The 21,098-nt window shown below is 43.5% G+C and overlaps 1 protein-coding gene across 1 annotated transcript in view; it reads left to right on the top strand.

Annotated features, from left to right (window-relative positions):
* The first annotated feature begins 1,067 nt into the window (after positions 1-1,067).
* LOC146822217 (WAP, Kazal, immunoglobulin, Kunitz and NTR domain-containing protein-like) overlaps positions 1,068-21,098 on the top strand; it is a 61,325-nt gene continuing 41,294 nt past the window's right edge. The window contains exon 1 of the mRNA XM_085613369.1: positions 1,068-1,218. Coding sequence (XP_085469495.1) covers positions 1,128-1,218 — 91 coding nt within the window. The 5' untranslated portion in view covers positions 1,068-1,127. The remainder of the gene's footprint in view (positions 1,219-21,098) is intronic.

Genomic DNA, 21,098 nt, shown 5'->3' with positions numbered 1-21,098 from the left:
AGGAGAGTAGTCGAAAGGATTTGTACAAAGGGTCAAATAATTTCATGGCAGACAAAAAGAAACAAAAAAATCTACATTTGCTTGGGGGAATCCATTCCCACTGTGGCGCTCTCTGCTGTCGATAACGGGGTACCGTGAAATGGATTCCAGACTTGGAAATCACGTGACTTCCCAATTACTCTATATTTAAATGTCTGAGATGCAACTTTGCATGCAGTTTGGAAAGGGAATTTGTTTACTTCAAAAAGTAGTCAAACTACACTCTTGTGTAGATTTAAAAATCTTAATGCAGTTTTACTGCTTTTTTTGTGAATGTGCCCCACTGGACCTCCCTATTGGAGAAACTGTTCCTAACTGTTGATTCATTTTGATTTATGTTCATTTGTAATGCACCTTCACTTGTGCAGAGCGCGAGGGTGAAGGTTTTGTTCAAGCTGATCACTGTTCATATGATTACAATAATGAAATGTGGCAACAATAATTTGGCCATGCTGATTTTATCAATTTCTAAACAGTAGCCAGTCCTGGTTCCAGTGGAAGTTGTAGAAAGTAAAAAGGGCTCTTCAAGATACAGTTTACCTTCTCCTCTTGACCCATTCTGACAGGGGTCCCAAAAGCAGTGCCGGGGCCACAAGGGACAGCTCCATGCTGTGTGGCCAGAGGTCCTGGGGCAGTAACCCTCTGCTGCCCTGATCATCATTTCTGCAGTCCTGACTCCCTCAAGATGTTCTACTGCACAGGAGAAATGGGCTTTATGGAGGACTCCTTTCAGCAACTGCACATAGTCCTTATTTTCAATAAGATTAGATTCACCCATGGCCTTAAATGTTGTTTATGTAATCACCAACATTTATGTCACGTGCACATCCCTTCAGGCATTTCTAAAGTTAGTCACTGTTCTCAAACCTCGGTTCTGTCGTTAACGAAATGAGAAAACAGTGAAGAAAACCGGTTTTCCTGGGCGTGTCTCTTATGCTGCAGCTTGCGACAGAGATGGTTTTAAACCATCCTTGGCTGGTGTCCAGTCTGTCTTTGCCAGCATCATCCCTCCCTCCCTCCTCCTCCTGTGCTATCCTATAAATCCCACTCACAGGAGCAGCAGGGGCTTAGATATCACTGTCCACACCATGATGAAGGTTGCAGCCGCCATCTTGCTCCTGGCCGCCCTCCTTGGTCTCTGCATGATGCCTTCGGTGGAGGGAGAGGACTCTCCTGCAGGTGAGTGCACAGGCACCAGATGTTCAGGCCTTTCAGTGTCTGGATGAAAACCTCACCTGAGGGATCGAAGTTGTTTGTGTCTCTTTCTGGAGAAGTGCTGGTAGTCATAAAACTGCACTGCTGTGTAATCCGTTTGAATCAGCTTAATGGCATATTATTCCCCTTTTTCCAAATGAGTATTTCTGAGAGTTTCTTAGTAGTGTTGCTGTTAATGTCAGAGAGCTCTGCCTCTATTTCAGAATGTTAACAATCCTCATGATTTGTTTTATTGCCAGAGAACCAGGGACTTGCCCCAACATATTGCTCGATTGCCTGGCCCCATTGCCTCCTCCAACATACCAGTGTCAATGTGTGCTGAAGAATCAGAAGTGCTGTGACCAGTCTAGGATAAAATGTGTAAATGCTCTGATAAGTAGAGTATCCTTAGGGTCTCTACTTTTTCTGGTCAGGAGTCAAGTATTAATCTCTTTTGATTCTTTTCCACATATCAATAGTAGAGGGGAAGAAGGAGGAGGGTGATAAAGGAGAGTGGGATGATACAATAAGGAGGGACGTAGAGAGAAGAGCGGCAAAGTGAAGTGCAATACAGAAGATTGCTAGGAATGTTGGGGTGGACTGAAGAGCTGTTGAGTGAAGCGCGGCAGAGTCTCGAACAGTAGGGAAAAGAGCAGTAGAGTTAGGAGTGGGATATAGAAGAGAAGCATAGAGAAGAGTGGAACAGAGAAGAGCAGTAGAGTTAGGAGTGGGATAGAGAAGAGACATAGAGTTAGCAGTGGGATAGAGAAGAGCATTAGAGTGAGGAGTGGAATAGAGATGAGCAGTAAAGTCAGGAATGGTACAGAGTAGAGTCAGGAGTGGTATAGAGAAGAGCAGTAGTTATTAGTGGTATAGAGAATAGACTTAGAATCAGGAGTGGTAAAGAGAAGAGCAGTAGAGTCACGAGTGCTATAAAAAAGAGCAGTAGAGCCAGGAGTGGTACAGAGTAGAGTCAGGAATAGTATAGAAAAGAGCAGTAGAATGGGGAGTGGTATAGAGAAGAGCAGTAGAGTCAGGAGTGGTAAAGAGAAAAGCAGTAGAGTCAGGAGTGATAAAGAGAAGAGCAGTTATGTCAGGAGGGGTATTGAGAAGAGCAGTAGAGTCAGGTGTGGTATTGAGAAGAGCAGTAGAGTCAGGAGTGGTATAGAGAAGAGCAGTAGAATGAGGAGTGGTAAAGAGAAGAGCTGTAGAGTCAGGAGTGATAAAGAGAAGAGCAGTTATGTCAGGAGGGGTATTGAGAAGAGCAGTAGAGTCAGGTGTGGTATTGAGAAGAGCAGTAGAGTCAGGAGTGGTATAGAGAAGAGCATTAGAATGAGGAGTGGTAAAGAGAAGAGCTGTTATGTCAGGAGTGGCATTGAGAAGAGCAGTTGCATCAGGAGTGCTCTAAAAAAGAGCAGTAGAGTCAGGAGTAGTATAGTGATGAGCAGTAGAATGAGGAGTGGTATAGAGAAGAGCAGTAGAATCAAGCATGATAAAGAGAGAACCAGTTAAGAAAAGAAAATGAGAGTGAGGAATAGAAGAAAGAGTGGTAGAGGAAAGACAAGAAGAGGGAATAGCGGTAGATTGAAGAGCATGAAGTGAGGTATGGTAGATTGTGGAACAGCAGAGAGAAGATTGACCTTGTGGAATATGGCAAAGGAAGTATTGGTGGTGACAAGAGCTGTAGCGAAAATATTGGAGAGTGAGGAGCAGTAAAGACGAGTGGTGGGGTCATGAATGGTTTAGTGAAGAGTAGGGGTTGAGGAGCATTAGAAAAAGGAGTGGTAGGGTATAGTAGAGGAAAAAGCAGTAGAGGGAAGGACAGTAGAATAAGGAGCAGTAGCAAGAAGAGAAATAAAAAGAATAGGGCAGAGTGAAGAGCAGCAGAGCTAATAGTGGTATAGAGGTGAGGCACAAAGTGGAGAATTAGATTGAGGACTGATAGAAGGAAGAGTGATAGAGAGAAGCAAAGTAGAAAGAAGAATGGTAGAGAATAGTGATACACTGAAGGACAACAGAGTGAAGCCTTGTAGAGTGGAGAGTAGTAGACAGGAGAGCAGTAGTCTGTGGAGTGGTACATTGATGACTGGTAGAGTGAGAAGTAGTAGAGAGAGGAGCAGTAGACTGTTTAGTGATAGAGTGATGAATGGTAGCGTGAGGAGTGGTAGGAACAGGAGCAGTAGACTGTGGAATGATAGAGTGATTCCTGGTAGAGTGAGGGGTAGTAGAGAGAAGAGCATTAGACTGGAGTGATGACTGTTAGAGTGAGGAGTAGTAGAGAGAGGAACAGTATACTGTGGAGTGATAGAGTGATGACTGGTAGAGAGAGGAGTAGTAGAGAGAGGAGAAGCAGACTGTGGAGTCATAGTTTAATGACTGGTAGAGTGAGGAGTAGTATAGAGGGGAGCAGTAGACTGTGGAGTAATAGAGTGATGAATGTTAGAATGAGCGGTAGTAGAGAGAGGAGCAGTAGCATGTGGAGTGATAGACTGATGACAGGTAGAGTGAGCAGTAGTAGAAAGAGGAGCAGTAGACTGTGGAGTGATAGAGTGATGACTGGTAGAGTAAGGAATGAAGACTGTAGAGTGAGGAGCAGTCAACTGTGCAATGATAGAGTAATGACTGGTAGAACGAGTGGTAGTAGAGAGAGGAACCGTAGACTGTGGAGTGATAGAGTGATGACTGGTGGAGAGAGGAGTAGTAGAGAGAGGAGAAATAGACTGTAGAGTGATAGAGTGATGGCTGGCAGAGAGAGGAGTAGTATAGAGGGGAGCAGTAGACTGTGGAGTAATAGAGTGATGAATATTAGCGTGAGCGGTAGTAGTGAGAGGTGCAGTAGCATGTGGAGTGATAGAGTGATGACTGGTAGAGTAAGGAATGAAGACTGTAGAGTGAGGAGTAGTAGAGAGAGGAGCAGTCAACTGTGAAATGATAGAGTAATGACTGGTAGAATTAGGGGTAGTAGAGATAGGAGCCGTAGACTGTGGAGTGATGAGTGGTGGAGAGAGGAGAAGTAGACTGTGGACTCATAGAGTAATGACTGGTAGAGTGATGAGTAGTATAGAGGGGAGCAGTAGACTGTGGAGTATTAGAGTGATGACTGGTCGAGTGAGGGGTAGAGAGAGGAGCAGTAGCATGTGGAATGATAGACAGATGACTGGTAGAGTGAACAGTATTAGAGAGAGGAGCAGTAGACTGTGGAGTGATGACTGGTAGAGAGAGGAGTAGTAGAGAGAAGAGTAGTGGACTGTGGAGTGATAGAGTGATGACTGGTAGAGTGAGGGGAAGTAGAGAGAAGAGCGGTAGACTGTACTGTGACGACTGGTAGAGTGAGCAGTAGTAAAGCGAGGAGCAGTAGACTGTGGATTGATAGAGTGACAACTGGTAGAGTGAGTAGTAGTAGACAGAAGAACAGTAGACTTTGGAGTGATAGAGTGATGACTGGTAGAGTGATGAGTAGTATAGAGGAGAGCAGTAGACTGTGGAGTAATAGAGTGATGAATGTTAGAGTGAGCGGTAGTAAAGAGAGGAGCAGTAGCATGTGGAGTGATAGACTGATGACTGGTAGATTGAGCAGTAGAAGAGAGAGGAGCAGTAGACTGTGGAGTGATGACTGGTAGAGTGATGAGTAGTAGAGAGACGAGCAGTGGACTGTGGAGTGATAGAGTGATGACTGGTAGAGTGAGGGGAAGTAGAGAGAAGAGCGGTAGACTGTAGAGTGATGACTGCTAGAGTGAGCAGTAGTATAGCGAGGAGCAGTAGACTGTGGATTGATAGAGTGACAACTGGTAGAGTGAGTAGTAGTAGACAGAAGAACAGTAGACTTTGGAGTGATAGAGTGATGACTGGTAGAGTGATGAGTAGTATAGAGGAGAGCAGTAGACTGTGGAGTAATAGAGTGATGAATGTTAGAGTGAGCTGTAGTAAAGAGAGGAGCAGTAGCATGTGGAGTGATAGACTGATGACTGGTAGATTGAGCAGTAGAAGAGAGAGGAGCAGTAGACTGTGGAGTGATAGTGATGGCTGGTAGAGAGAGGAGTAGTAGAGAGGGGAGCAGTAGACTGTGGAGTAATAGAGTGATGGATGGTAGAGTGAGGGGTAGTAGAGAATGGAGCAGTAGCATGTGGAGTGATAGACAGATGACTGGTAGACTGAGCAGTAGTAGAAAGAGAAGCAGTAGACTGTGGAGTGATATAGGGATGACTGGAAGAGTGAGGAATAATGACTTTAGAGCGAGGAGCAGTAGAGAGAGGAGCAGTCACCTGTGCAATGATATAGTAATGACTGGTAGAATGAGGGGTAGTAGAGAGAGGAGCCGTAGACTGTGGAGTGATATAGGGATGACTGGTAGAGTGAGAAATAATGACTTTAGAGCGAGGAGCAGTAGAGAGAGGAGCAGTCACCTGTGCAATGATATAGTAATGACTGGTAGAATGAGGGGTAGTAGAGAGAGGAGCCGTAGACTGTGGAGTGATAGAGTGATGACTGGTAGAGAGAGGAGTAGTAGAGAGTGGTGAAGTAAACTGTGGAGTCATAGAATGACGACTGGTAAAGTGAGGAGTAGTATAGAGGGGAGCAGTAGACTTTGGAGCAATAGAGTGATGACTGGTAGAGTGAGCGGTAGTAGAGAGATGAGCAGTAGCATGTGGAGTGATAGGCAGATGACTGGTAGAGTGAGCTTTAGTAGAGAGAGGAGCAGTAGACTGTGGAGTGATGACTGATAGAGTGAGGAGTAGTAGAGAGAGGACCAGTAGATTGTGGAGTGATAGAACAATGACTGGTAGAGTGAGGGGTAATGGAGAGAGGAGAAGTAGACTGTGCATTGATAGAGTGACAACTGGTAGAGGGAGGAGTAGTAGAGAGAAGAACAGTAGACTTTGGAGTGATAGAGTGATGACTGGTAGACTGATGAGTAGTATTTAGGGGAGCAGTAGCATGTGGCGTCATAGACGGTAACTAGACATAATATCGAAAAAAAAATATCGAGTAGCCAGAATATCGAGTTTTTAATATCGAATGGACAGAATATCGACTTGCAAAAATATAGTGGTGAAGAATATCGAAAAACAGGTAAGAAATATCGATTGCAATAATATAGAAGTAAGTAATATCGACAGTCATAATATAGTTGTTAAAAATATCGAATTTTTTATAGTGTTTTAAGTGTTAGTATATGTGTTAAAAGTATGTATTAATATTGGAATGTATGTTAGAATATTTTTAAATTAATGAATTTTATGGTTTTTTATTTTTTTGTAATTTAATTCCGTAGCGGGTTGTGGGTTTATAGGGGAGTAGGGTGGGAAGTAATTTAATTATAGTACATTAAATAATAATTTATAGGAATTATTAATTATTTTTAATTTAATTTTGCGTTTTACTTCTGTAGCGGGTTGTGGGTTTATAGGGGAATAGGGTGGGAAGTAATTTAATTATAGATTATTAAATAATAATTTATAGGAATTATTAATTATTTTTTATTTAATTTTGCGTTTTACTTCTGTAGCGGGTTGTGGGTTTATAGGGGAATAGGGTGGGAAGTAATTTAATTGTTATTAGTTAATTATTAATTGGTATTGAAAATTAATTGGTTGTTGATGAATTATTAATTGGTAAATAATTAGTATTAATTGGTAATTAATTTGTATTAATTGTTTAATTGATAATTATGTTAATTGTATTCATTTAATAGTTGTAGCGGGCAGTGTGTTTATAGGGGAATATGGTGGCAAGTAATATAATTGTAAATAAATAATTATTTAATTTATTTGTGTATATTGTTAATTAATATATCTTTAATTTAATTTTGTGTTTTACTTCTGCAGCGGGTTGTGGGTTTATAGGGGAATAGGGTGGGAAGTAATTTAATTGTTATTAGTTAATTATTAATTGGTATTGCAAATTAATTGGTTGTTGAATTATTAATTGGTAAATAATTAGTATTAATTGGTAATTAATTAGTATTAATAGTTTAATTGATAATTATGTTAATTGTATTCAATTAATATTTGTAGCGGGTATTGTGTTTATAGGGGAATATGGTGGGAAGTAATATAATTGGAAAAAAAACAATTATTTAAATTATTTGTGTATATCCTTAATTAATATATTATAAATTAATTATTAATTGGTATTATTTGCATTTATTAATGTTTGTTATTGAAAAACAATTGTTTGTTAATTAATTATTAATAGTTAATTAATTAAACAAAAATGTATTGGTATTTATAAATAATCAATTCTTGTGTGATTGGTAATTAATTGTAATACTTGTTTTTGTATTAATAATTAATTAATTTTAAAAAAAATACATTTAATATTTTCTCTACTATTGCACTTACTTGAGTGGGAATAGTAATTTTTACCCCTACGCTGTCCAATACTTTCCCTATTATTGCACTCTCTGGAGTGTGAATATTAATTTTTACCCTACCGCTATCCAACGCTTTCTCTAGTGTTGCACTCACTGGAGTGGGAATAGTAAATTTGACCCTCCCGCTATCCAACCCTTTCCCTACTGTTGCACTCTCTGGAGTGGGAATAGTAATTTTTACCCCTACGCTATCCAACGCTTTCCCTACTGTTGCACTCTCTGGAGTGGGAATAGTAATTTTTACCCTACCGCTATCCAACGCTTTCCCTACTGTTGCAGTCACTGGAGTGGGAATAGTAAATTTGACCCTCCCCCTATCCAACGCTTTCCCTACTGTTGCACTCTCTGGAGTGGGAATAGTAATTTTTACCCCTATGCTATCCAATGCTTTCCCTACTGTTGCACTCTCTGGAGTGGGAATAGTAATTTTTACCCTACCGCTATCCAACGCTTTCCCTACTGTTGCAGTCACTGGAGTGGGAATAGTAAATTTGACACTCCTGCTATCCAACGCTTTCCCTACTGTTGCACTCTCTGGAGTGGGAATAGTAATTTTTACCCCTACGCTATCCAACACTTTTCCTACTGTTGCACTCACTGGAGTGGGAATAGTAAATGTTACCCTCCCGCTATCCAACGCTTTCCCTACTGTTGCACTCTCTGGAGTGGGAATAGTAATTTTTACCCCTATGCTATCCAACGCTTTCCCTACTGTTGCACTCACTGGAGTGGGAATAGTAAATGTTACCCTCCCGCTATCCAACGCTTTCCCTACTGTTGCACTCTCTGGAGTGGGAATAGTAATTTTTACCCTCCCGCTATCCAACGCTTTCCCTACTGTTGCACTCTCTGGAGTGGGAATAGTAATTTTTACCCCTACGCTATCCAACGCTTTCCCTACTGTTGCACTCACTGGAGTGGGAATAGTAAATGTTACCCTCTCGCTATCCAACGCTTTCCCTACTGTTGCACTCTCTGGAGTGGGAATAGTAATTATTACCCCTACGCTATCCAATGTTTTCCCTATTATTTCACTCTCTGGAGTGGGAATAGTAATTTTTACCCACCCGCTATCCAACGCTTTCCCTACTATTGCACTTACTGGAGTGGTAATAGTAAATTTTACGCGCCCGCTATCCTACACAGAAAATATTGAATATTTTTAATTAATATTACGTTAAGATATATGTATTAAATTTTTTTTTTACTTACTTTAATTATTCATTAAGTTTACTGTTATTTAAGTATTTTTAAGTATGTGTCAGTTAATTATATGTATTATTTCATTAATTTAACATTACTTTTAAAACATTTAAAAAATTCGATATTTTGACTAACTATATTATTTACAACGATATTTTGGATTCGATATTTTTGTAATTTCCTGTTTGGAGATAGGACTTCGATATTTTGGTATTCTATATTTTTGCATCGATATTTTTGTAAGTCTATATTTTTGTAGTCGATAATATGTCAGTGATCCGTCATAGACAGATGACTGGCAGAGTGAGCAGTAGTAGAGAGAGGAGCAGTAGACTGTGGAGTGATGACTGGTAGAGTGAGGAGTAATATCAAGGGGAGCAGTAGACTGTGGAGTAATAGAGTGATCAATGGTAGAATGAGTGGTAGTACACTGAGGAGCAGTAGACTGTGGAGTAATAGAGTGATGACTGGTAGAAAGAGGAATGATGACTGAAGAGTGAGGAGTACTAGAGTCAACTGTGCAATAATAGCGTAATGACTTCTAAAACGAGGGATAGTAGAGAGAGGAGCCGAAGACTGTGGAGTGATAGAGTGATGACTGGTAGAGAGAGTAGTACTAGAGAGAGGTGAAGTACACTGTGGAGTTATAGAGTGACGACTTGTAGAGTGAGGCGTAGTTTAGAGAGGAGAAGTAGACTGTGGAGTCATAGAGTGACGACTGGTTGAGTGAGCAGTAGCAGAGCGAGGAGCAGTAGACTGTGGAGTGATGACTGGTAGAGCAAGGAGTAGTAGAGAGAGTAGCAGTAGACTGTGAAGTGATGACTGGTAGAGCGAGGAGTAGTAGAGAGAGTGGCAGTAGACTGTGAAGTGATAGAACAATGACTGGTAGAGTGAGGGGTAAGGGAGAGAGGAGCAGTAGACTGTGGAGTGACAGAGTGATGACTGTAGAGTGAGGAGCAGTAGAGAGAGGAGCAGTCAACTGTGCAATGATAGAGTAATGATTGGTAGAATCAGGGGTGGCAGTAGAGAGGAGCAATAGAATGTGGAGTGATAGACTGATGACTGGTAGAATGAGGGGTAGTAGAGAGAGAAGCAGTGGACTCTGGAGTGATAGAGTGATGACTGGAAGAGTGATTTGTATTAGAGAGAGGAGCAGTAGACTGTGGAATTGTAGAGTCATGACTGGTAGAATGAGGTGTGGTAGAGAGAGGAGCAGTAGACTATGGATTGATTACTGGTAGAGTGATTTGTATTAGAGAGAGGAGCAGTAGACTGTGGAGTGATGACTGGTAGAGTGAGTAGTAGTAGACAGAAGAACAGTAGACTTTGGAGTGATAGAGTGATGACTGGTAGAGTGATGAGTAGTATAGAGGAGAGCAGCAGACTGTGGAGTAATAGAGTGATGAATGTTAGAGTGAGCGGTAGTAAAGAGAGGAGCAGTAGCATGTGGAGTGATAGACTGATGACTGGTAGATTGAGCAGTAGAAGAGAGAGGAGTAGTAGACTGTGGAGTAATGCCTGGTAGAATGAGGAGTAGTAGAGAGAGGAGCAGTGGACTGTGGAGTGATAGAGTGATGACTGGTAGAGTGAGGGGAAGTAGATAGAAGAGCGGTAGACTGTGGAGTGATGACTGGTAGAGTGAGCAGTAGTATAGCGAGGAGCAGTAGACTGTGGATTGATAGAGTGACAACTGGTAGAGTGAGTAGTAGTAGACAGAAGAACAGTAGACTTTGGAGTGATAGAGTGATGACTGGTAGAGTGATGAGTAGTATAGAGGAGAGCAGTAGACAGTGGAGTAATAGAGTGATGAATGTTAGACTGAGAGGTAGTAAAGAGAGGAGCAGTAGCATGTGGAGTGATAGACCGATGACTGGTAGATTGAGCAGTAGAAGAGAGAGGAGCAGTAGACTGTGGAGTGATAGTGATGGCTGGTAGAGAGAGGAGTAGTAGAGAGGGGAGCAGTAGACTGTGGAGTAATAGAGTGATGAATGGTAGAGTGAGGGGTAGTAGAGAATGGAGCAGTAGCATGTGGAGTGATAGACAGATGACTGGTAGAGTGAGCAGTAGTAGAAAGAGGAGCACTAGACTGTGGAGTGATAGAGTGATGACTGGTAGAGAGAGTAGTACTAGAAAGAGGTGAAGTACACTGTGGAGTTATAGAGTGATGACTTGTAGAGTGAGGCGTAGTTTAGAGGGGAGAAGTAGACTGTGGAGTCATAGAGTGACGACTGGTTGAGTGAGCAGTAGCAGAGAGAGGAGCAGTAGACTGTGGAGTGATGACTGGTAGAGCAAGGAGTAGTAGAGAGAGTAGCAGTAGACTGTGAAGTGATGACTGGTAGAGCGAGGAGTAGTAGAGAGAGTAGCAGTAGACTGTGAAGTGATAGAACAATGACTGGTAGAGTGAGGGGTAAGGGAGAGAGGAGCAGTAGACTGCGGAGTGACAGAGTGATGACTGTAGAGTGAGGAGCAGTAGACAGAGGAGCAGTCAACTGTGCAATGATAGAGTAATGATTGGTAGAATCAGGGGTGGTAGTAGAGAAGAGCAATAGAATGTGGAGTGATAGACTGATGACTGGTAGAATGAGGGGTAGTAGAGAGAGAAGCAGTAGACTCTGGAGTGATAGAGTGATGACTGGAAGAGTGATTTGTATTAGAGAGAGGAGCAGTAGACTGTGGAATTGTAGAGTCATGACTGGTAGAATGAGGTGTGGTAGAGAGAGGAGCAGTAGACTATGGATTGATTACTGGTAGAGTGATTTGTATTAGAGAGAGGAGCAGTAGACTGTGGAGTGATGACTGGTATAGTGAGTAGTAGTAGACAGAAGAACAGTAGACTTTGGAGTGATAGAGTGATGACTGGTAGAGTGAGGGGAAGTAGAGAGAAGAGCGGTAGACTGTAGAGTGATGACTGGTAGAGTGAGCAGTAGTAGAGCGAGGAGCAGTAGACTGTGGATTGATAGAGTGACAACTGGTAGAGTGAGTAGTAGTAGACAGAAGAACAGTAGAGTTTGGAGTAATAGAGTGATGACTGGTAGAGTGATGAGTAGTATAGAGGAGAGCAGTAGACTGTGGAGTAATAGAGTGATGAATGTTAGAGTGAGCGGTAGTAAAGAGAGGAGCAGTAGCATGTGGAGTGATAGACTGATGACTGGTAGATTGAGCAGTAGAAGAGAGAGGAGCAGTAGACTGTGGAATAATGCCTGGTAGAATGAGGAGTAGTAGAGAGAGGAGCAGTGGACTGTGGAGTGATAGAGTGATGACTGGTAGAGTGAGGGGAAGTAGAGAGAAGAGCGGTAGACTGTAGAGTGATGACTGGTAGAGTGAGCAGTAGTATAGCGAGGAGCAGTAGACTGTGGATTGATAGAGTGACAACTGGTAGAGTGAGTAGTAGTAGACAGAAGAACAGTAGACTTTGGAGTGATAGAGTGATGACTGGTAGAGTGATGAGTAGTATAGAGGAGAGCAGTAGACAGTGGAGTAATAGAGTGATGAATGTTAGACTGAGCGGTAGTAAAGAGAGGAGCAGTAGCATGTGGAGTGATAGACCGATGACTGGTAGATTGAGCAGTAGAAGAGAGAGGAGCAGTAGACTGTGGAGTGATAGTGATGGCTGGTAGAGAGAGGAGTAGTAGAGAGGGGAGCAGTAGACTGTGGAGTAATAGAGTGATGAATGGTAGAGTGAGGGGTAGTAGAGAATGGAGCAGTAGCATGTGGAGTGATAGACAGATGACTGGTAGAGTGAGCAGTAGTAGAAAGAGGAGCAGTAGACTGTGGAGTGATAGAGTGATGACTGGTAGAGAGAGTAGTACTAGAAAGAGGTGAAGTACACTGTGGAGTTATAGAGTGATGACTTGTAGAGTGAGGCGTAGTTTAGAGAGGAGAAGTAGACTGTGGAGTCATAGAGTGACGACTGGTTGAGTGAGCAGTAGCAGAGAGAGGAGCAGTAGACTGTGGAGTGATGACTGGTAGAGCAAGGAGTAGTAGAGAGAGTAGCAGTAGACTGTGAAGTGATGACTGGTAGAGCGAGGAGTAGTAGAGAGAGTAGCAGTAGACTGTGAAGTGATAGAACAATGACTGGTAGAGTGAGGGGTAAGGGAGAGAGGAGCAGTAGACTGTGGAGTGACAGAGTGATGACTGTAGAGTGAGGAGCAGTAGACAGAGGAGCAGTCAACTGTGCAATGATAGAGTAATGATTGGTAGAATCAGGGGTGGTAGTAGAGAGGAGCAATAGAATGTGGAGTGATAGACTGATGACTGGTAGAATGAGGGGTAGTAGAGAGAGAAGCAGTAGACTCTGGAGTGATAGAGTGATGACTGGAAGAGTGATTTGTATTAGAGAGAGGAGCAGTAGACTGTGGAATTGTAGAGTCATGACTGGTAGAATGAGGTGTGGTAGAGAGAGGAGCAGTAGACTATGGATTGATTACTGGTAGAGTGATTTGTATTAGAGAGAGGAGCAGTAGACTGTGGTGTGATGACTGGTAGAGTGAGTAGTAGTAGACAGAAGAACAGTAGACTTTGGAGTGATAGAGTGATGACTGGTAGAGTGAGGGGAAGTAGAGAGAAGAGCAGTAGACTGTAGAGTGATGACTGGTAGAGTGATCAGTAGTAGAGCGAGGAGCAGTAGACTGTGGATTGATAGAGTGACAACTGGTAGAGTGAGTAGTAGTAGACAGAAGAACAGTAGAGTTTGGAGTAATAGAGTGATGACTGGTAGAGTGATGAGTTGTATAGAGGAGAGCAGTAGACTGTGGAGTAATAGAGTGATGAATGTTAGAGTGAGCGGTAGTAAAGAGAGGAGCAGTAGCATGTGGAGTGATAGACTGGTGACTGGTAGATTGAGCAGTAGAAGAGAGAGGAGCAGTAGACTGTGGAGTGATAGAGTGATTGTCAGGATTGGAGCTGAAAGGTCAAGTTTTCCCCAGTTGAGGCAACAATCTCATGGTCAGACTAGGCTGGTCCGAGGAAGGCGTAGATGCGTTTCTGTGAGATCGCTCTCCGCCTTCCTACGGTCATTTGTAGTGTAGTCACATTTCTACCCCTTCCTTCCAAGATGGCCGCTGGTCGGTCCGATTCTTCCCTCCCACTGTTTCTCCGCTGCAGTGCAGTGTTTCAATTTTGAAGTTGTGCGCGCGCTTCCAATACGCGGCGCACTTCAACTGTCAAAATTTGTGGAGTGGCGGAGTTCTCTCGAGCTCCGTCCTCTCTCAGTTAATTCCAGTCAGAGTTTAGACCTTCTAATATTCATTAGTTGCCAATTTAGAGAACTTTCACTCAGTCCCTCAGTGGGACACTATTTCGAGAAAATTCCGCAGTATCTTCGAAGGAGTTTGTGAGGAGAATCTGCAGAGAAGAGGTCATCTCGTTCACGACGGAGGACAAGTTCTTCATGAGTAAGGAGGGTGAGAGGCTAGGCGCGAGAGCAGGGCATTTCGAGAAGTAAGTGCGCCTTTTTTCTCTCACATTCTTGGAGCGTCAACCTTCCAGTGAGCTTCATTTCAGAGACTAGAGACTCAGTGGGTCAGTAAGCAATTAAGTGTCCGCTTATGATTCACGTATTTTCAGCAACAGTAATTCTTCAGAAAAGATTCGCCAGTCAGAATCAATTTTGAGTTCCAGTGGACAGTAAAGAAAAGAAAAGAGACTGTATTAAGAGACAGAAGGATGAGTAGTTGTGAGACCAAGAAAAACTTCCGCAGCTTGAACTTAACAAAGCAATAGTGAATATATATATATATATATTTAATTTAGAGCATTCACCTACTAGCATCTCTTCATTGTGCAGAGTTCAACAAGAAGATGAGCTAACCTTACTCAACCTCAAATTCGAGCTCATCTTTACCATATAGAATACCACTGGTTGGGAGACAGGTAAAGTTGGTGGGAGAGAGTCAGGGAGCAGGGGGCTTAGGAAGATATAGGGTTTTACATGTGAGTTTTCTTTACAGGGTTCGCTGCATGTCATCAGTACAGCCCCCTCATTCCCAACGAGATACCCAGCCGAATGAGTATAGAGAGTAGCTACCCACTGTGTCAGGACAGGTATTGTGTGGAATAATTACATTTGGAATTCTTAGGGGGAGAGTTTGAGGAGCTGTTGTTTATTAACTCTCGTTACAGGAATCTAGAAGACGGAGGTTCGTGTCCAGTCAAGAAAGAAGACACAGTGCAGTCTCTCTTGTCTGTCCAATTCCCCTTTCCCCCTCCTCGCTGTTCGTGAGCCTTGAGTTCGCGGCAGCGGAGTAGGGGAGTGGAGAACCAGCATCTGCTCCTGTGGAAACCGAAGTTCAGCTTGAGGTACTTGACAGATTGAAGTGCCAAAAAACTGAATTCCACCCGAGCACGATGGCTGAGGGGATTGATGTTAAGGCTCTAGCTACAGTATTAGATAGTATCCAGAAGCAGTTAAGTGATACTATGGAAGAGAACAAGTCCTTGAAAGAAGAGGTTAGAAAGTCAGTTTTAGATGCAAGTTATTTGCGCCAAAGGTTTGGAGAGTTTTCTGGGGGAACCCGTCCAGCCGTCCAAGAAGATAAGCCTCCCTCTTTTGCCCCAGCCCCTTCTGCTGCCGAACTCACTACTCAGGTGATCCACGCTATCTCGCCAACTATTCCATTGGCTGCTCCTGAAAGATATAGTGGGGATCCGAACAAGGCCCAAATTTTTCTTACTCAATGTTCCCTACACTATCTCTGTCGGCCTATTATTTTCAAAGAAGATCAGTCTAAGGTGGCGTTCATGCTGTCGTACCTGAGTGGAGATGCCGCCGCCTGGTCTATGCCGTTGGTGAACAACAACGATCCCATTTTATATGAATTTGAAGGCTTCAAGAAAGAATTTCTACGAATTTTTGACAGACGGTCCATCTCGCAATCCACTGATAATGAGTTGTTAGATCTGAAGCAAGGAAATCGAGAATTAGTTGCTTATTTGGCGCAATTTAATAAATTAATTGTAGAAACCAACTGGCCTGAGGCGAAACGTGCAGCAATTTTTTATCGTGGTCTCAAGGATGAGATTAAAGATGGTCTATCGCAGATTCCAAAACGTCCCACGGAGGTTTCAGAATTAATTGACTTAGTTCTTCAGATTGATCAGCGTCAAAATGAAAGGAGGAATGAGAGGCGGAAAGAAACCAGGTATATCCCTCCTCGTTTTGACAGAATGAAAACAGAAGGATCTAAGCAGAAAGAATCGTCGTCAGAAGAGGAACCAATGCAGATTGGTTCCGTTCGAGGTCCATTGTCTAAAGAAGAAAGAGAGAAGAGACGTTTGGGAAAGCTGTGTATGTATTGTGGGAACTCTGGCCATTTTGTGAAGGAATGTCCAAAGAGGCCAAAGAACAATTCTTGGGTAAAAGATCGGCTCCACCAGTAGAAGGGGTTGCCCTGGTGGAAGCTAAAGAACAGTCAACTCCAGAGGCGAAATTAGCGGCCAATACTTTGCAATCTTCGGCCCCACATTTAATTTTGTCAGTTCGGATTAAGTTTGGAGGACAGATCAAGGAAGGAATGTCGGTCATGATCGATTCAGGGGCCACCGGAAATTTTTGTGACATTGGATTTGCGAGAGCTCTTGGAATCGCCTTCTTGAGGAAGGAACGGCCGGAGCCTGTACGTGCTGTAGATGGAACAAGTTTGTCCTCCGGGCCTATAGTCTACGATTCTGAGGAGATTTTGTTGTATGGACCCGGCCAACACGTGAGCTCTTTACAATTCAACTTAATCGATGCTCCGCAGTTTCAATTTATTTTGGGCCTGCCCTGGCTTACTGAGCATAACCCTCAAATTGACTGGGCTCAGCGATCCATTCGCATGAATTCACATTTTTGCTTGCAACATTGTTTCCAATCCCATCCAGAACCATCTATAGCTTCACAAGCTTCACAGTCCCAAATCTTAGCTAGCATTCCGAAGACCATTTGTGCTTTAGATACTCAAGAAATTCCACAAGAATATGAAGATCTTGCTCCAGTTTTTGATGAAAGAGAAGCGGATCGTTTGCCTCCCCATCGTGAATACGACTGTCGCATTGAGTTGGAGCCGGGAGCCTCTCTGCCCTGTAGCCGAATTTACGCATTAACCGAAGCGGAAAATGTCCATTTAAAAGAATATTTGAATAATTATCTGGCTAATGGCTTCATTCGCCCCTCACAGTCTCCAGTTTCGTCTCCACTTTTCTTCATTCCGAAGAAGGATGGCCAGCTGAGAACTTGCATCGACTATCGCGCCCTCAATTTGGTGACCAAGAAAAATCGTTATCCATTACCCTTGATTTCTGAGCTCTTAGATCAGGTAAAGGGAGCGAAGGTGTATACTAAATTGGATCTGAGAGGCGCCTATCATCTGGTCCGCATGGCTGAAGGAGAGGAGTGGAAGACGGCCTTTCGCACTCGTTTTGGTTTGTTCGAATACCAAGTTATGCCCTTTGGCTTATGCAACGCTCCAGCCGCTTTTCAGCACTTCGTAAATGATGTGTTGCGAGAATTTTTGGATCGATGTGCAGTGGTTTACATTGACGACATCCTCATTTTTTCTGCCAGTTTAGAAGAACATATTCAGCATGTCAGGTCCATTCTGAAGAAGCTGCTTGAGAACCAACTTTTTGTCAAACTGGAGAAGTGTGTGTTTCACTCCATACAAGTGGAATTTTTGGGATTTGTCCTGTCACCCAATGGTGTTTCCATGGATGAATCAAAGGTTAGGGCCATCAAGGAGTGGCCCTCCCCGAGTACAGTGAAGGAGGTACAGAGTTTCCTCGGCTTCGCCAATTTTTACAGGCGTTTTATAATTAACTTTTCGGAGAGAGTTTGTCCCCTCACGAAGTTGCTCAAGAAAAAGGCGAAGTTCGAGTGGAATGCGGAAACAGAAGCAGCCTTTAATGAACTCAAGAGCATTTTTGTATCATCTCCGGTGTTGCTTCATCCAGATCCTGAAGAACCGTTCTTTGTGGAAGCAGATGCCTCCAATTTGGCCATTGGAGGAATTTTGTCGCAGCGCCATAAGCAGACAGGCCAATTACATCCTGTAGCCTTTCGTTCCAGGAAGTTAACAGCGGCAGAGATAAATTATCCCATCGCGGATAAAGAACTGTTGGCAGTCAAGGATGCATTCTTGGAGTGGCGTCATTATTTATTGGGTGCCCGGCACGTGGTGACCGTCTTCACGGACCATCGAAATCTTCAGTTTTTAAAATCAGCCCGCACCCTCACCCCCCGTCAATTGAGATGGTCACTATTTTTTGCCGATTATGATTTTGTTCTCACTTATAAGCCTGGATCAGCTAATGGAAAGGCGGACGCCTTATCTCGTCTGAATGTGAACGAAGAGGGGAAGACTGGAGAAGAGGGAGTTATAATTCCTGTAGATCGAATAATCGGAACTCTCACTTACACAGACATAGAAAAGAAACTACAAGACACACAGTCTCCAGAAGAAGTGAGGATTTGGACAGCCAGGGGAAAAGAATTCCAAGTGAAAGAAGGAAGGCCCTATTTTCAAGACAAGTTGTTTGTATCAAGAGTGGAATTGCGAAGGCAGATCATCGAACACTTCCATGATGAGCCTCTAGCTGGACATAAAGGGGTGAAGAAAACATTGGAGTTGATCCGAAGAGAGTTTTGGTGGCCGGCAATGGAAGCTCAGGTGCGGCAGTATGTAGCCACTTGTGAGTTGTGTATCAAGGGAAAGACTCCCAGAAGGGCTCCCCAAGGTTTTTTACAGCCATTGCCTCCCGCCCCATATCCTTGGCATACCATTTCCATGGATTTCATTGTGGATCTTCCGTCTAGTGGAGGCCTCTCAGTCATTTGGGTGGTGGTGGACCATTTTTCTAAAATGAGTCATTTTGTCCCTTTGAAGGCTCTTCCCAACGCAACTCAGTTGTCCAAACTGTTCACACAACACATAGTAAGGGCACATGGGATTCCAAAGATAGTCATTTCCGATAGGGGTCCTCAGTTTGTCTCTCGTTTTTGGAGATCTTTTTTAAGGAGGTTGGGTGTTGACTCTCGTCTATCCACCAGTTTCCATCCAGAGACGGATGGACAGACGGAAAGAGTAAATCAAGAATTGGAGCAATACTTGCGCATGTACTTGTTGGATCAGGAAGGAGAGTGGCCTGACCTAATATGGACAGCCGAGTTTGCTTACAATAATGCCGTTCATGCATCTACTGGTTACTCCCCATTTTATTTGAATTCAGGAAGGCATCCTAACACACTGGTAGATAAAGAAATCAGCAATGTTCCAGCAGTGGAGACAGTAGTGCAGGAATTACATTTGGCTTACCAGTTAGCTTCCAGAAATTTGTCTAAGGCTAAGATTTCCTATAAGAAGCAGGCAGACAAGAAGAGGCGCCCAAATCCAGTCTATGAGAAGGGAGATCTGGTCTGGGTTTCCACCCGAAACTTACGTCTGAAGGGGAACCGGAAGTTTCAGCCTAGATTTGTGGGTCCTTTTCGAGTAGACCGGATGGTGAATCCTGTCAGTGTTAAGGTTCATCTTCCCCCAAGGTTAAAGATTCATCCAGTTTTCCATGTTTCCTTGCTCCAGCGGTGTCCTGAGGGTTTTAGAGTCAAGAGGTCCCCTTCTTCAGTTTTGGTGCAGGGAAGTGAAGAATTTGAGGTGAAGAGAATTCTAGATTCTAGGCTACAAAGAGGGAAGATTTTCTACTTAGTCGATTGGAAGGGTTATGGTCCTGAAGAGAGATCCTGGGAGCCATCTTCCAACATCCATGCTCCACGTTTGCTCAGGGAGTTTCATCGCACCCATCCCACTAAACCCAAGGAGGAGAGGAGAGGGGTTTTGGTGGGAGGTACTGTCAGGATTGGAGCTGAAAGGTCAAGTTTTCCCCAGTTGAGGCAACAATCTCATGGTCAGACTAGGCTGGTCCGAGGAAGGCGTAGATGCGTTTCTGTGAGATCGCTCTCCGCCTTCCTACGGTCATTTGTAGTGTAGTCACATTTCTACCCCTTCCTTCCAAGATGGCCGCTGGTCGGTCCGATTCTTCCCTCCCACTGTTTCTCCGCTGCAGTGCAGTGTTTCAATTTTGAAGTTGTGCGCGCGCTTCCAATACGCGGCGCACTTCAACTGTCAAAATTTGTGGAGTGGCGGAGTTCTCTCGAGCTCCGTCCTCTCTCAGTTAATTCCAGTCAGAGTTTAGACCTTCTAATATTCATTAGTTGCCAATTTAGAGAACTTTCACTCAGTCCCTCAGTGGGACACTATTTCGAGAAAATTCCGCAGTATCTTCGAAGGAGTTTGTGAGGAGAATCTGCAGAGAAGAGGTCATCTCGTTCACGACGGAGGACAAGTTCTTCATGAGTAAGGAGGGTGAGAGGCTAGGCGCGAGAGCAGGGCATTTCGAGAAGTAAGTGCGCCTTTTTTCTCTCACATTCTTGGAGCGTCAACCTTCCAGTGAGCTTCATTTCAGAGACTAGAGACTCAGTGGGTCAGTAAGCAATTAAGTGTCCGCTTATGATTCACGTATTTTCAGCAACAGTAATTCTTCAGAAAAGATTCGCCAGTCAGAATCAATTTTGAGTTCCAGTGGACAGTAAAGAAAAGAAAAGAGACTGTATTAAGAGACAGAAGGATGAGTAGTTGTGAGACCAAGAAAAACTTCCGCAGCTTGAACTTAACAAAGCAATAGTGAATATATATATATATATATTTAATTTAGAGCATTCACCTACTAGCATCTCTTCATTGTGCAGAGTTCAACAAGAAGATGAGCTAACCTTACTCAACCTCAAATTCCAGCTCATCTTTACCATATAGAATACCACTGGTTGGGAGACAGGTAAAGTTAGTGGGAGAGAGTCAGGGAGCAGGGGGCTTAGGAAGATATAGGGTTTTACATGTGAGTTTTCTTTACAGGGTTCGCTGCATGTCATCAGTACAGCCCCCTCATTCCCAACGAGATACCCAGCCGAATGAGTATAGAGAGTAGCTACCCACTGTGTCAGGACAGGTATTGTGTGGAATAATTACATTTGGAATTCTTAGGGGGAGAGTTTGAGGAGCTGTTGTTTATTAACTCTCGTTACAGGAATCTAGAAGACGGAGGTTCGTGTCCAGTCAAGAAAGAAGACACAGTGCAGTCTCTCTTGTCTGTCCAATTCCCCTTTCCCCCTCCTCGCTGTTCGTGAGCCTTGAGTTCGCGGCAGCGGAGTAGGGGAGTGGAGAACCAGCATCTGCTCCTGTGGAAACCGAAGTTCAGCTTGAGGTACTTGACAGTGATGGCTGGTAGAGAGAGGAGTAGTAGAGGGGGAGCAGTAGACTGTGGA

The sequence above is a fragment of the Triturus cristatus genome, chromosome 6 (assembly GCF_964204655.1).
Source record: "Triturus cristatus chromosome 6, aTriCri1.1, whole genome shotgun sequence".
NCBI classification, from domain to species: domain Eukaryota; kingdom Metazoa; phylum Chordata; class Amphibia; order Caudata; family Salamandridae; genus Triturus; species Triturus cristatus.
Note: the sequence above shows the minus strand (reverse complement) of the source record. Positions and strands in the feature narration are given on the sequence as shown.